Source organism: Grampus griseus (assembly GCF_964374135.1).
Source record: "Grampus griseus genome assembly, chromosome: 5".
Taxonomy (NCBI): domain Eukaryota; kingdom Metazoa; phylum Chordata; class Mammalia; order Artiodactyla; family Delphinidae; genus Grampus; species Grampus griseus.
In genome coordinates this window covers 84,148,763-84,162,472 of record NC_138998.1, presented here as the reverse complement: position 1 = coordinate 84,162,472, position 13,710 = coordinate 84,148,763, and the positions used below count along the sequence as shown (strand labels likewise).

The following is a 13,710-nucleotide window of genomic DNA, read 5'->3' as shown; positions in this document are numbered from 1 at the left end:
GCAAGAACCAGAAAGAACAAAAGCCCCAAACAGCCCTTACATGACTACAGAGAAGAGCAAATTTCTCTTTGTTTTCCAGTCTCTTGAACTGTTCACGTATGTTCCTTCCAACAGCACTCTACGCTACAGATGTACGGTTCCCGCATGCTCCTCACACTGTCCTTTCCTCAGTGCTGGATCATTTCTGTCTTTCACAGAAGAATGAAAATATCTAATAAAATATCTAATAAAATAATTCACAGCAAATTAATAATTGGAGAGAAAATAACTTCATTATATTTTTTTGGTGGTATGTGCATTTTAAGAAGGGTCATAGAACGCAATGCCTAACCCAAAGAGGACACAACCTTGGAGGGAAATGTAGACAACTGGGGGTGCTTGGGGGCAGGAAGAGTATGCTCCTATCTCTAGAGACCCTCCCATGGTGATTATCTATCCACCACATTTTTTAAAAAGTGATCTTTTGCCATGGATACATCGAAATTTTGAAGTGCTATCTGAATTATGCAAATGAACCTCAAACCTTCTTTTCCTCTCTCTTTCAGACCACTTCTCACACCTAAACCCTGTACTTGATTGTAAAATCTTAAGAGAATCCAAAGACAAATGTGTCTATAAAAGTTAACAAAGTACTTACTTGTATAGGTATGACTTCATGGGTTTACAAAGACATAAAATTGATCAGTTCCCCAATTTGATCATTCTTGAGAGTTGAAAACACCAAGTTCCCATGCAGCACACTTTGTCACTTTTATGGGCCCAGAACTCCTTTCTCAAAGAGTAGGGCTTTCCTTGCATCTAGTTTAAGATTTTTTTTTAATAAACAATTTTTTGTTTGCTAACTTATGCTTTTCTTTCACTTTTCCCACTTTCCCCTCTCCCCCTTATATTTCTCAGGACAAATGTTGCCTTTCACTTTACTGCCAGTCCCTCTCAACCCCAGGTAAGTGAAGGGCTTCAAGGTTATCATGATTCTTCCTGTTGGTGTTACCCAAAGAAACCATGGTAACAGGTAGAGTTAGCATGTGATGTTGCCCTTGATCTTTCACAACATGAGTTATATTTGGACTTTTGGAATGTTGTTCACGTAACTGGGATTTTAGACACACCTTTAACCTTATCATTTGAATTGGTGTAAAATGGGAGGCATGAAGTATTTGCAGATGTTCCTTGGCTCAACCTTCATTCATAAAATTGTGGGCCTACTATGTACCAAGTACAGTGATAGATTATACTAGGTGCCAGGGATAGAAGGATGAAGAAGAGACAGGTGCAACTTCTGCCTTCACGGACCTTATAATCAGGATGGGGGCGGGGAGACAGAGAAAGGAAGACCACCACTAAACAAATACAAAAATAATCAATTGATCTGAAAGTACAATAAAAATGAGACAGATTTTAATTTCCACAGTGTTATGGGTAAAATTAATTAGTTTCTCCTGTCATTAAGAAAGAACAGGAATGCTGACAAAAATTATTAGAAGAATTAGATATTTGTGCTGTGCTCTCCATTAGGCCATAGTCATAAACAGACTAAATAGATGAAAACTTTGATTGACTTGGGCTGCTTTTCTGGTGACACTTCTAGCTACCTTCCTTTCTCCTCTCATAGCTTCTGAAAGAGTGAAGTTTATGCAATAGCAAGTTTAAAACAGATTTATTTAATGTCCTGATATTTATTATAAGTCTTCTGTAGGCTGTAATGCAACTTTGTCAAAAATGGCCTTGGATATACTGTACTAAAACTGGGATTAACATATTATATGGATAATGTTGTAAATCTGTTACAACCACTTGTGAGCTGGTGAATATTTAACAACTGGTTCTTAGAGTGAAAGCCCTGTTTTGTAGCATTTGCCCATTTCTGCAGTGTAAATACCTCCACTCTGGCGGATTTCAAGCTGCCAGCGTGACGTCATTGAACACAGAGTTTGGCATCGATGTGCACAATCAGCTCCCCAGACCTGCAAAAGCCAACTCCAGCACACCTTGAAGAGTTAAATTTCCCATCAGTGAAAGCCTCCACAGTGCATATATGCTGCCACCCAGTGACAGAAGAGGACCAAGTCCCACGATCCATTGCCCTCAGAGTATTAGCCACTTAATTCATGAAATATTTGAAAGCACTCGTTACTAGGGGCAATGGGAGATATCTATATAGAAAGGGAGGGGAAAACTTGTACCCCAACTGCAGAAAGAGTACAGTCTAATAGTCCTGTCGAAAGCTATAATAAATATGATAGAAATATCATATTTATTTATTTATAAATATCATTTATTTATAAATAAATTTATTTATAAATATAATATCATTATATTTATTTATAAATAAATATAATAAAAATGTGTGAATGTCGTGATGTACTTTGTAGACTGAAAATCAGTGATGATTATATATTATAGCTTCTTTCTATTTTAAAAAAGTATTAAACACTAAAGCCCAAATAATTTGTATATAAATCACAAACTAGAGTAAAATATACTTAAAACAAACTCATGAAACAAAACAGAAATTCTTTGACATCTCTGAAGGTCTTACTTTACTCGTAACTGTTCCCATTTTGGCCTATATTTTATATCCCCTTCAACTGTAGGAAAAATTTTCTGTTCCTGCAAGTCCACCCAAACTATTGCACATACTCGGACAACCTGAATCACCACTGTCTGCCTCTATTCCTGTAGATAGAAGCAGGTTACAGAAACTGGATAGATAATCAGGACACAAGATGGTGATTTTTAGCCTAAATTCCAGGCATTGCTTTGGATCCTTGTCACTTGCTTCCTTCTGGTAAAAGTAGATTCTCAAGGCAAGGGGTTTATTTATTTGGGGTTTATGGTAATTTAAAGGTAAAAAACGATTAGCGATACCTTGGTATACAGATAAGGCTTCGGTAGATGTCTACAGCTGGCACAAAACCAACTCCTAGAATATACAGGCTTATATGTGATGCTCATTACTGCTAACAGTAACCATAATAATGCTTTTGAGTTACAAAGTACGGTTCCCCTAAGAACCATGAACGCCTCTTGGGAATTCCAGAGTATTCACCTTTGGAAGAGCCCTGTATTATATGCATTTGAATCAAGCTCCAAAATAAAAGCACAAAAACGGAGTGGCTTCTTGAGAGTGTTGCCATCTGTTACAAGGCATGAACAGACTTCCAAACAGCAGCGTTAATGACACTCTTTAATCTTGAGATGATTTTTTTCCCCATCAGAAGGCTTTGGATTGTTGAAAAAGTTCTATTTTTATTGCTCTGGTTCTCAGAATAAGGTTAATAAAGAGGATGTGGGAATGCAAAATGAAGTTTTAACGGGTTTTGCTTCTCCTTTCAAGTGATAGATTTACTAAAGCGCTAGGATAGGAGTTCGCTTTGTTTGTTTTCCTCAAAATTTTAATCGTATATTTCATGTCAAGCTTCTCAACCAAGTTTCTATATTTATGACTACTGGGCAGAAGTCCCCTTTCTTCATTATTAGCAACATGTTTAAGGCTTAGAGTTAATAAATTTTTCCAGTGGATTGATAATCTAAGTAGGTAAATAGTGTAACTTTTGTCTATTATACATGTTTCCTTATTCTGATGATATTGGAGAAATACTTCTGCCCAAAATTGTGAACATATTTCAGGAGGCTAGATGTAGGGCTTGGTCTTTGAATCTAAATGTCATCTCACTGTGTTCCAGCCAGGAAATAGATTCTTTGGCAAGAAAGTCTAGGGGAAGGGTGGGTCTAGTGCTAATTCTTGCCTGTGGGAATGTGGTTAAGATTCTTGAAGAACAGGCTTATCTGCTTTTCAAGGAGGAGTTTCATATTTCAAAATGACCCCACAGAGGCAAACCTTGTCTCCTGTCACATTTCACATATCTCTAATTCAAAGGGTTGGGGGCATCTTCTTAAGTCAAAATTAGAATGAAGTGTAGCAACGTTTAGTTGAGAAGGAAAAACCATAAAAAATGATATGGCAATATTGTATGAAATGGCTCCTTTCTCTCGTTCACTGCTGTGTTCCTAGTGCCTGAGCCCCGCACAGAGCATTTGCTCAATATGCGAGAGATGAATGGCTGGCTGAATTACTGGAGGCTTTACTGAGATTTACATCTGAACTTTGTGCTTCGTATTTGAGGAAACCACCTTATTCATGGGGAAAAAGCTTGAGTTTTTGACCGTAAACATTTCTTAACATTAACAAATCCTATCTTTCTTTGTTTTATTCTTAGTATTTTCTATACAAATTTCCTGAAGATGTGGACTCAGTTATCATTAAAGTTGTGTCTGAAATGGCTTATCCATGCTCTGTTGTCTCAGTCCAGAATATCATGGTGAGTCTTCATAACCTGTCAACCTTCCAATATGGAGTACTATATTGTCCCAGGATAAATGAGAGAGAAGGGTGACCGCCATGTCATCCTCATACTACATATTCCTGACAAAACTGCTAAATAATAAAGACAGTATCGTGTGCACACAAGTGGGCAGTCTGTGTTCGTAGACATTCATCTGGGGAGATAGAGAGCAGTTGACTCCTCACCAAAATAAACAAAGGAAGGAAGGGAGGGAGGGAGGATTATGACAGAGAACAAGGAAGACCAACTTGTGGGCTGCACAAGAAAAACAGAAAACTGTTTGCTCTATTTTTTAAAATTTTTATTGTGTCATTAGGCCCTTTCTGTTTCATAAGGTGTTAAATAAAAAATGGGAAAGGTGTGATACACTTTAAGATGATCTTTTCAGTTCTCTTTGATTTAAAGTGACCTTGACTTCAGAGGACAAGGCACCAGGTTTTAGGAGGACTATTTCATGACTGTTCTGGGGGAAAGCTCTTCATGGTTTCTGGCTCAGTAGGGACCCCCTCCCTGTGATCCAGGTGGCATGTGTGGTATGTATACTATGACATTAGTGATGCTTTCCTTTTTTATTCCTCATGCATGTTACAGTGCCCAGTGTATGATCTCGACCACAATGTAGAATTTAATGGTGTCTATCAGTCCATGACCAAGAAAGCTGCCATCACACTACAGGTGAGACATCGCTTCTGTGGTTGTTATTGTCAATGACAGTGCACAATTTATAATCAGATTACCTACTGGACCAGTCAGGTTACCTGCCGGACTTAGAAAAACCTAAGGGATTACCGCTCACTGTGTGCCTTGAATCTCTTTCCTTTCTGATTGATTTTAAAACAAAGATTGCTACACCTGAAATCAAAGCCTTGGTGATAGTAGACAGTGCTGCTCTACCAGGTGCTCCGTTCCCTTTGGGGAATCTTGGGAACCTGTGATGCAGTGGGACATGTCTGACGGATTGCTTAGAGAAGTAAGGGCAAAAGATTCCAATCTATCCAATGGGGGATGCTGGTTTAGGGTAAAGTTTATCTGATCCATTTAAAACAACGAAATATATTCTACTAAAACAATATTTTAAATCAACTACCCTTCGATTGCAAAAAAACATATTGTAACCAAAACATAACTTCAACTCTGGACAGAATGGACAGGTTCAAAGGAATATGAACCACATTTGTGCAGAAGTTTGCCCTTTTGGTATGATAATTAAATTATTATTTCAATGGTAATTTTATAGCAAAAATGTACAGACATCATGTCAGCATATTTTCAAAGAGATTCTGTCCCTAGCTTTAGAGTGGTACTTACTTGGAGTACCTGTAATTTGATCTGTTCTCTAGGTAAGGAGATACTGTTTATTGAATAGCAGGCCATGAATGAGAAGAGGTTAATTATAATTTAGCTATCAGACCAAAAAACTTCTATTAGTCAGGCTTTTATTTTTAATGTCTCAGATTCGATATCTCAAATATCTGCTCTTATTTTTAGTATTTTTTTTTCCTTAGCACATCAGCATTATGTGGTCCCAAATTTAAAAAGACAAAAAAATAACCATAGTAGGAAACTCAGATTTTACATCATCTGGACACTAAATTAATGAAGTGCAAATCATATCAGCATATCCCTACTTTCAATATGTTTGGCAATAAGTTATTACTTCTCTTTTGGACCCATGATTCAGTACTGGGCCATTTTCTCAGGGGGTTAAACATAATATCAGAAATTTGGGGATAATAAAAAAAATCAGAGTTGTATAAATATACTGGACCTTAAAGATTATCTTGTCAACCATGCTTCATTCATGGATAAGAAACTGGGACACAGAGAAGCCCACTTAGAGAAAGTCAAAGCCAGGACTGTAACTCAGGTCTCCTGACTTGAGTCTTTGCTTCCCTAACCTAAATTGTTTATTTAACTGCTGACTGTGTGACTTTTAGGAAAGTCATTTATCATTAAATTTTAAAATAATAAAAACTTAATATAGTGAAGCTAAAACTGCCCTAAAAAATAAAGTTTATTCAAGAATTTAATATACAAGTATGAATTATTAAACATAGACTGTTGACATATATTTTATACGGGGTCTACTACAATTCTAAGCACTCAAGTGGGCACCAGACAGATTGAAATCAGAACACTCTATTTACATAATTTCTTGGATATAACAATTATTTTATTATGGATAACCTGGAGTAGATCATGGGAATGTGAGAGTCCGTTCTAAGGAGTTAGGGAGCAGAGGTGAACTTTACTTTTCTTCTCTTTCCTCTTTCTTTTTGCCCCCACCATTATATGGACTTTCTCCCTTCTTCTCCCTATCTTTATGTCTTGTGCAGAAGAAGGATTTTCCAGGTGAGCAGTTCTATGTGGTGTTTGTGATAAAGCCTGAAGATTATGCCTGTGGAGGATCTTTCTTCATCCAGGGTAAGGAACAGTGAGGAGTATTTGTCTACTTAGAAAAACCTAACAGAATGGAATGGAAAGGAAGCCAAAAGCTCATTTTGGCCCCGTCTGGCCCCTTCCAACCATCGCTAGTTCCCACTAAGTGAGGGTCATCAGCAGTGGCTTGGCAAGGCAGTCTGAGACATACATGAGAAAAAAATAAAGGGAAGAAAATAATAAATCTCAAGATATTATTGATACTACAAAATGCCATTTAGTGCCTGAATCTTTTCAAAGTCTTGTACTCCCTCAGTTGGCCCAGTTGGCCCAGTTCACTCAGTTGACCCTTTACTCAACAAATATTTACTACTGTGAAGTAATGATCTTATACAGCAGATCGAGGTCCATTTTCAAAGATCATTTTTGTAGCGAGCAGTAATGGATCCACTTATATTTATCGGTAGTCATCATTTCCCCAAGGAAAATTCAGAGTTCTCAATTCCCATTGCCAAAATTGTACCTTTCAAGACAGTAAGTGAGCAAAGTAGGGCAACTTATCCCAATGGCAGGGGTTATGTCAGCTCTTAGGCATAGTACAAGTGGTTATGGGCAACTACCCACTACCTACCACGGGAATGGAATAGGCTGTTGATTGAAAACACAGACCCCCCCAGCAGCTTATAGGCCATATGTGATCAACACGAAAAGTGTTTACTGTTGAGTGTAACATCGTTCCCTCAGTATTTAGGTGAATTTTCTTCTAATATATTCTTTAATCTCTTAATTACATAGCTCTAGAGTTTTGCCAACATCCAATGTTCTCGGTAAACTACAAGTCCTTTGATGGCCATATAAGAAAAAAACAAATTCTCACTGCCTAGAAAAATGCAAACCAACAGTGCAAGAGTGTTCCCCTTTCTCCATACCCTCTCCAGCATTTATTGCTTGTAGATTTTTTGATGATGGCCATTCTGACCAATGTGAGGTGATAGCTCACTGTAGTTTTGATTTGCATTTCTCTAATGATTAATGATGTTGAGCATTCTTTCATGTGTTTGTTGGCAATCTGTATATCTTCTTTGGGGAAATGTCTTTTTAGGTCTTCTGCCCAATTTTGGATTGGGTTGTTTGTTTTTTTGATATTGAGCTGCATGAGCTGCTTGTATATTTTGGAGATTAATCCTTTGTCAGTTGCTTCATTTGCAAATATTTTCTCCCATTCTGAGGGTTGTCTTTTTATCTTGTTTATGGTTTCCTTTGCTGTGCAAAAACTTTTAAATTTCATTAGGTGGGAATGTAAATTGATACAGCCACTATGCAGAACAGTATGGAGGTTCCTTAAAAAACTAAAAATAGAACTACCATACAACCCAGCAATCCCACTACTGGGCATATACCCTGAGAAAACCATAATTCAAAAAGAGACATGTACCACAATGTTCATTGCAGCACTATTTACAATAGCCAGGACATGGAAGCAACCTAAGTGTCCCTCAACAGATGAATGGATAAAGAAGATGCAGCATACATATACAGTGGAATATTACTCAGCCATAAAAAGGAACAAAATTGAGCTATTTGTAGTGAGGTGGATGGACGTAGAGTCTGCCATACAAAGTAAGTCAGAAAGAGAAAAACAAACACTGTATGCTAACACATATACGTGGAATCTTAAAAAAACCAAAACAATGGTTCTGATGAACCTAGGGGCAGGACAGGAATAAAGACACAGACATAGAGAATGGACTTGAGGACATGGGGAGGGGGAAGGGTAAGCTGGGACGAAGTGAGAGAGTAGAATTGACATATATATACTACCAAATGTAAAATAGATAGCTAGTCGGAAGCAGCGCCATAGCACAGGGAGATCAGCTCAGTGCTTTGTGACCACCTAGAGGGGTGGGATAGGGAGAGTAGAAGGGAGGCGCAAGAGGGAGGAGATATGGGGATATATGTATACGTATAGCTGATTCACTTTGTTATACAGCAGAAACTAACACAACATTGTAAAGCAATTATACTCCAGTAAAGATGTTTAAAAAAAAAAGAAAAAGAAAAATGCAAACCAAAAATGTAGTAGCTCTCTATTTTTGCAGCTGTTTTCTTCAGATGTCTGTGGCATATTGAGCCATATGATATCAGAAGAAGGGTCAAGGGCTTCCCTGGTGGCGCAGTGGTTGGGAGTCCGCCTGCCGATGCAGGGGACACGGGTTCATGCCCCAGTCCAGGAAGATCACACATGCCGTGGAGCGGCTGGGCCCATGGGCCATGGCTGCTGAGCCTGCACATCCGGAGCCTGTGCTCCGCAGCGGGAGAGGCCACTACAGTGAGAGGTCCGCGAACCACAAAAAAAAAAAAAAAAAAAAAAAAGAAGAAGGGTCAAGCCTTCTTCATTCAAGAAAGGAGGCTGCATTCTCATTTGACTCACTTAGTGCTACCAAAATGCACCCAAACAAAGGCCAAGTTGAAAGTTTTAACCGAAAAGAGTATTAGACAGTTTGAAGGTTTTCACGTAGTTCTTGCTAAAAGAAAATTCAGCAACCAGAGTTAATTCTGGACAGTTTTTAAACAACTGTTCAGATCAGAGACCAGGAACTTAGTATCTGATCCATTGTGCTTTGTTCTTTTTTACCAGAAAAGGAGAACCAGACCTGGAATCTACAACGTGCAAAGAACCTTAAAGTGACCATTGTTCCTTCCATTAAAGGTCAGTCTTGTTACTGAGATTCAGTGGAGAGATTCCTATGTCAGGAAGGCAGTCATGTCATTCAATGCTAATGTCATCCTTCCAGAGAAACATCATAAGAAAACTAATGTTTACCTTAGAGATAGAAGAGAGAATCAAAGCATTTTGCTAAATCCTTTGCAGAAAGAAAGGGAAGTCAATTATGAAGTTGTATACAGGAAGTCCCTTCCCAGCTTCCCTGATGAAGTCATCACTGTGAAAGGCAGCCATTTATGGACGATGTCTGGGTGACCTCCAATAGCTTTGCTGCTTTGAGTGGAATTATCTTAGAATTTAAGAATGAGTGTGATGCAGATGGGCCCATGAAGCTGTCCTGTCCCAAACATGGTCCTCTCTTCTCTTGAGGACATCCTGACCAAAGCTCTTTCTCTTCCCTCAGGATCTGTTTATGTGAAATCCATTCTTCTCAGTTTCCTCATCTTCTTCTCCTTCTACTTGGGATGCCTGTTTGTTGCATTTGTTCATTATATCAGGTATGTCAAGAGTTTCAAGAAATGTCAACCCCCTTCACCTGTCTCTGCGTAGTGATTAGCACATTAGATTTTAGAGCCATATTAACTGGATTCGAATCTACCTTAGCCACAAACTGTGTGATCTTGGGCAAGTTACTTAAACTTTCTATGCTTAAGTTTCTCCATCTGTAAAATGAGATAATAATTTACCTCATAGACCAGTATAACTGCAGTGTTTACATCAATGTCCTGCACAGAGTAAGTGCTGATAGTGTTAGCTATTTTCATAGTTAATGAAACTTCAACAGAAAGATAGCTTCGGTAATTTTTAGACCAGAAAATACTTAATGTAGATCCTATGGAATGTAAGAAATGAGTTCTACCTAACATGGAGATTTAGAAACAGCTTTAAACATTCCATCAAAAAGTACAATTAATGCCTAAAATAAATATTGAGGTATAATAAGTAGCAGGAGTAATAAATATGCTTTGACACTACATTACCAGGTGCTTTCTTACTGTTGTAGCATCAATTTTACAGTAAAATGTTCCTCGAGAGAAAAAAAGGAGATAATCATGCTGTAATTTGGAAATTTCCCTTCCCAAGAGTTTGGAGCCCCCAGTGAAAAGAGCACCAGTCTTTCCTTGTATCTCAGAGCAGGCCTGAACCTTGAGAATTCCATAGCTTGTCGTGGTCTCTGTAAAACAACTACAAAGGAATGGCAGGAGGTATAACAAACAAATGTTCTCTCTCCTCTTGAGAATGTAAAGAAAACAAAGCCAGTATAGAGTTTTCAGATTAATGGGCAAGATTAGTCTCATCTGGAGAAAAACCTCAAGGCTACCACAGTGATACAACTATCTCAGTGATACAGGCCTACCTCTGACTCAAAACATAACTCCCTTCTGTGACTTTTATGAAGCTTTGCAATTGAGAAACTGACTTCAAAAACCCACTGACCATATCTGGGACAATTTGAGAACCAAAACAATTAAGGAGAATAGTGAATTATAAACCATTGAGAAAAATAGAAATTCATGAATCCATATCAGTAAGGGAAGAAAGGAAGGGAGAAAAGGAGGGAGGAAGGAAGGAAGGAAAGAAAGACCAAAATTCTTACAGATATACATTTAATAAACTCAACAAAATTACTAAAATAGATACACATTAGGGACAGGACCCATTAGCAAATACTGACCTAGAAGGGAGGGCTCTTGCCTACAGCAGAACACCAAACACTGACTGGTAAATAAGAAGAGGGTGCTGGAATTGGAAAATCATCATTTTGCATAGATCAGGTTAAGAATCATCAATGAATACTAAAACTAGCAGGAAAATCTGATGAGGATCAACATATTTGCACGGCCTTAAGTGTATCCCCACAAATCACTTAGTAGTTGTAAGGGAAAAAGTAGTAACTATACAGTGGAGAAATTAGACTATTGACAGGGTGATAAAAATTAATATGACCAAGGGAAAGTTGGACACTCTGTGTCTCCAGATGTGATGCCCTGAGAAGGAAATAGCATCACTTATGCAGTATTCCAGCCAGAAATGCACATTTTTAATGTAATCCTGAGGAAAAAATTAGACAAACTCAAAATGATGAACATTCTATTAAAATGTATCACGAAAGACAAAAAATAGCTATGGAAATGTTCCAGATTGAGGGAGACTAAAGATATGTGACCACTAAGGACAATATTTGATCTCAGACTGGTTCTTCTACTAGAAAAAAAATATGCTATAAAGGACATTATTGGGTCAATTGACAAAACTGTAAAACAGACAGCAGATTAGATAAGATTATCATATGGATGTTGAGTGTGCTGAAGTTGACAACTACACTGTGGTTATGGAAGAGAGTATCTTTATTCTTTGGAAATATTTAGGCACAAAAGTTCATGACGTATGCAACTTACTTTCAAGTGGTTCAGAAAAACATTTTTACGTATACATGTATATGAAAACACACATACGCACCCAGAGACAGAATGAGAAAGCAAAGGGGGTAATACGCTAACAATAAGTGAATCTAGGTAATGATACATGAGTATTCTATATTCCATTCTTATTCTTATAGCTTCTCTATAAATGTGAAATTATTTTCAAATAAAAAATTAAAAACAAAATCTCCAGTCTACAGGCAAATATTATACCTGGAAAGTATACATACATTAACTGGTTATCAGCTCATTAATTTATCAGATCATAATCACTAACACTGAACAAGCACTTATTCTTTGCCAGGCACTCTGAGTAGACTATCTCATCTAAAGCCCCACAACAAGTAGTAGTATTAGCATTATTTGACAGTTCAGGAAATTGAGGCATTCAGAGGTTAAGCAGTTTGACCAAGAATTCACTGCCTGGGTTTGAACCCAGGCAGCCTGGCTCCAGAGCCTTAGCTCTTAAGCAGCCCGGACAAGATGGGTCTGGAGTGATCAGGGCATGTGAAGGAGGGCAGTCCTAATCAAGGAAACCAGGTCAAAAACCTGGAACCCCAGCATGAATTTGATTGAAAAGGGGTCCGAAAAGCTGCTAATTTTGACTCAGATGAGTTACAGCATCATGGGAAACGAAGTTCATCTTTTCTGCCTCTCTTAGGAAGGCTGTCTCTACCGCTGATGTTCTAGATTTTAGAAAATAGGTTTCACCTCTTCAGTTACCTAGCAGATATAACCAGTGTACAAACAGACAGAAATTAATAGCTGGCTATCAATCTCTCTAAAGTTGTTATTCAGCCTGCTGAAGCGAGCACAGTTTTTGAAAGTTGTGGCGTAGGCTCTGTTGAAACCTCTGGCTGCCAGATTACTTTGCTACTGCCAACTGCACAAGCATAGATTCTTTCCAAATATAGGCAAACTGAAAATAGAAATCTGGAGACATAAGAACTACTTGGCATCTAAATAGGGGAATAAACTGAGAGAAAATGCTAATAGAACTCTTCCTTCATTGAACTAAGCAGAAATAACAAAGTTTTCTACAAAACCAAGTGAAGCCAGCCAGTCCTGGAGCAGAATGCCAATTGCTTGTTGAGCCCCCTGCTCTTTATTACTAATACATGTGGGGTTCGCAGTACATGCTATGAGATCAGGATGAAAACAATGATTAGAGACATGGCTCCTGTCCTCAGGGAGCTAAGAATTCAAAGTGTTTTTATGCTATTTTTTGTTTTTTATGTTTTTTTGTTTTTATGTTTTTTTGGCTCAACCCTGAACTCCATTCCCCTCCCCACCCCCAGCTCCAATTCATTCAGCAAGTATTTATGGAGCCCCTGCAATGACCCCCCTGGGTCAAGCACTACATACATGTCTCTTTTTTTCTTTAATTATATTATATCTATATCAATTTATTTTTAAAATTTATTTTATTAATTTATTTTTGGCTGCGTTGGGTCTTCGTTGCTGTGCAGGGGCTTTCCCTAGCTGCGGCAGGCAAGGGCTACTCTGTTGCGGTGCGCGTGCTTCTCATTGCGGTGGCTTCTCTTGTTGTGGAGCACAGGTTCTAGGCACGCAGGCTTCAGTAGTTGTGTCTCACGGGCTCTAGAGCGCAGGCTCAGTAGTTGTGGTGCACGGGCTTAGTTGCTCCATGGCATGTGGGATCTTCCTGGGCCAGGGCTCGACCCCGTGTCCCCTGCATTGGCAGGCAGATTCTTAACCACTGTGCCACCAGGGAAGCCCTGCGTACATGTCTCTTATTCCTTCCTCTCAGTCACCCTGCCAGATGTTGAGTTCAAACTATATGATCCTGATTACTCGTTCTTCCCTTGATTCCTATATT

The 13,710-nt window shown here is 38.4% G+C and overlaps 1 protein-coding gene across 5 annotated transcripts in view; it reads left to right on the top strand.

Annotated features, from left to right (window-relative positions):
• SIDT1 (SID1 transmembrane family member 1) overlaps window positions 1–13,710 on the top strand; it is a gene marked incomplete at both ends in the record, with an annotated part of 85,032 nt that overhangs the window by 34,490 nt on the left and 36,832 nt on the right. For 3 of the 5 annotated variants that reach the window (XM_082655378.1, XM_082655377.1, XM_082655379.1), the window contains 6 exons: window positions 898–943; window positions 4,221–4,322; window positions 4,938–5,021; window positions 6,683–6,770; window positions 9,364–9,435; window positions 9,854–9,947. In XM_082655378.1, coding sequence (XP_082511504.1) covers window positions 898–943; window positions 4,221–4,322; window positions 4,938–5,021; window positions 6,683–6,770; window positions 9,364–9,435; window positions 9,854–9,947 — 486 coding nt within the window. The remainder of the gene's footprint in view (window positions 1–897; window positions 944–4,220; window positions 4,323–4,937; window positions 5,022–6,682; window positions 6,771–9,363; window positions 9,436–9,853; window positions 9,948–13,710) is intronic. The other 2 variants (XM_082655380.1, XM_082655381.1) reach the window with 2 other exon arrangements.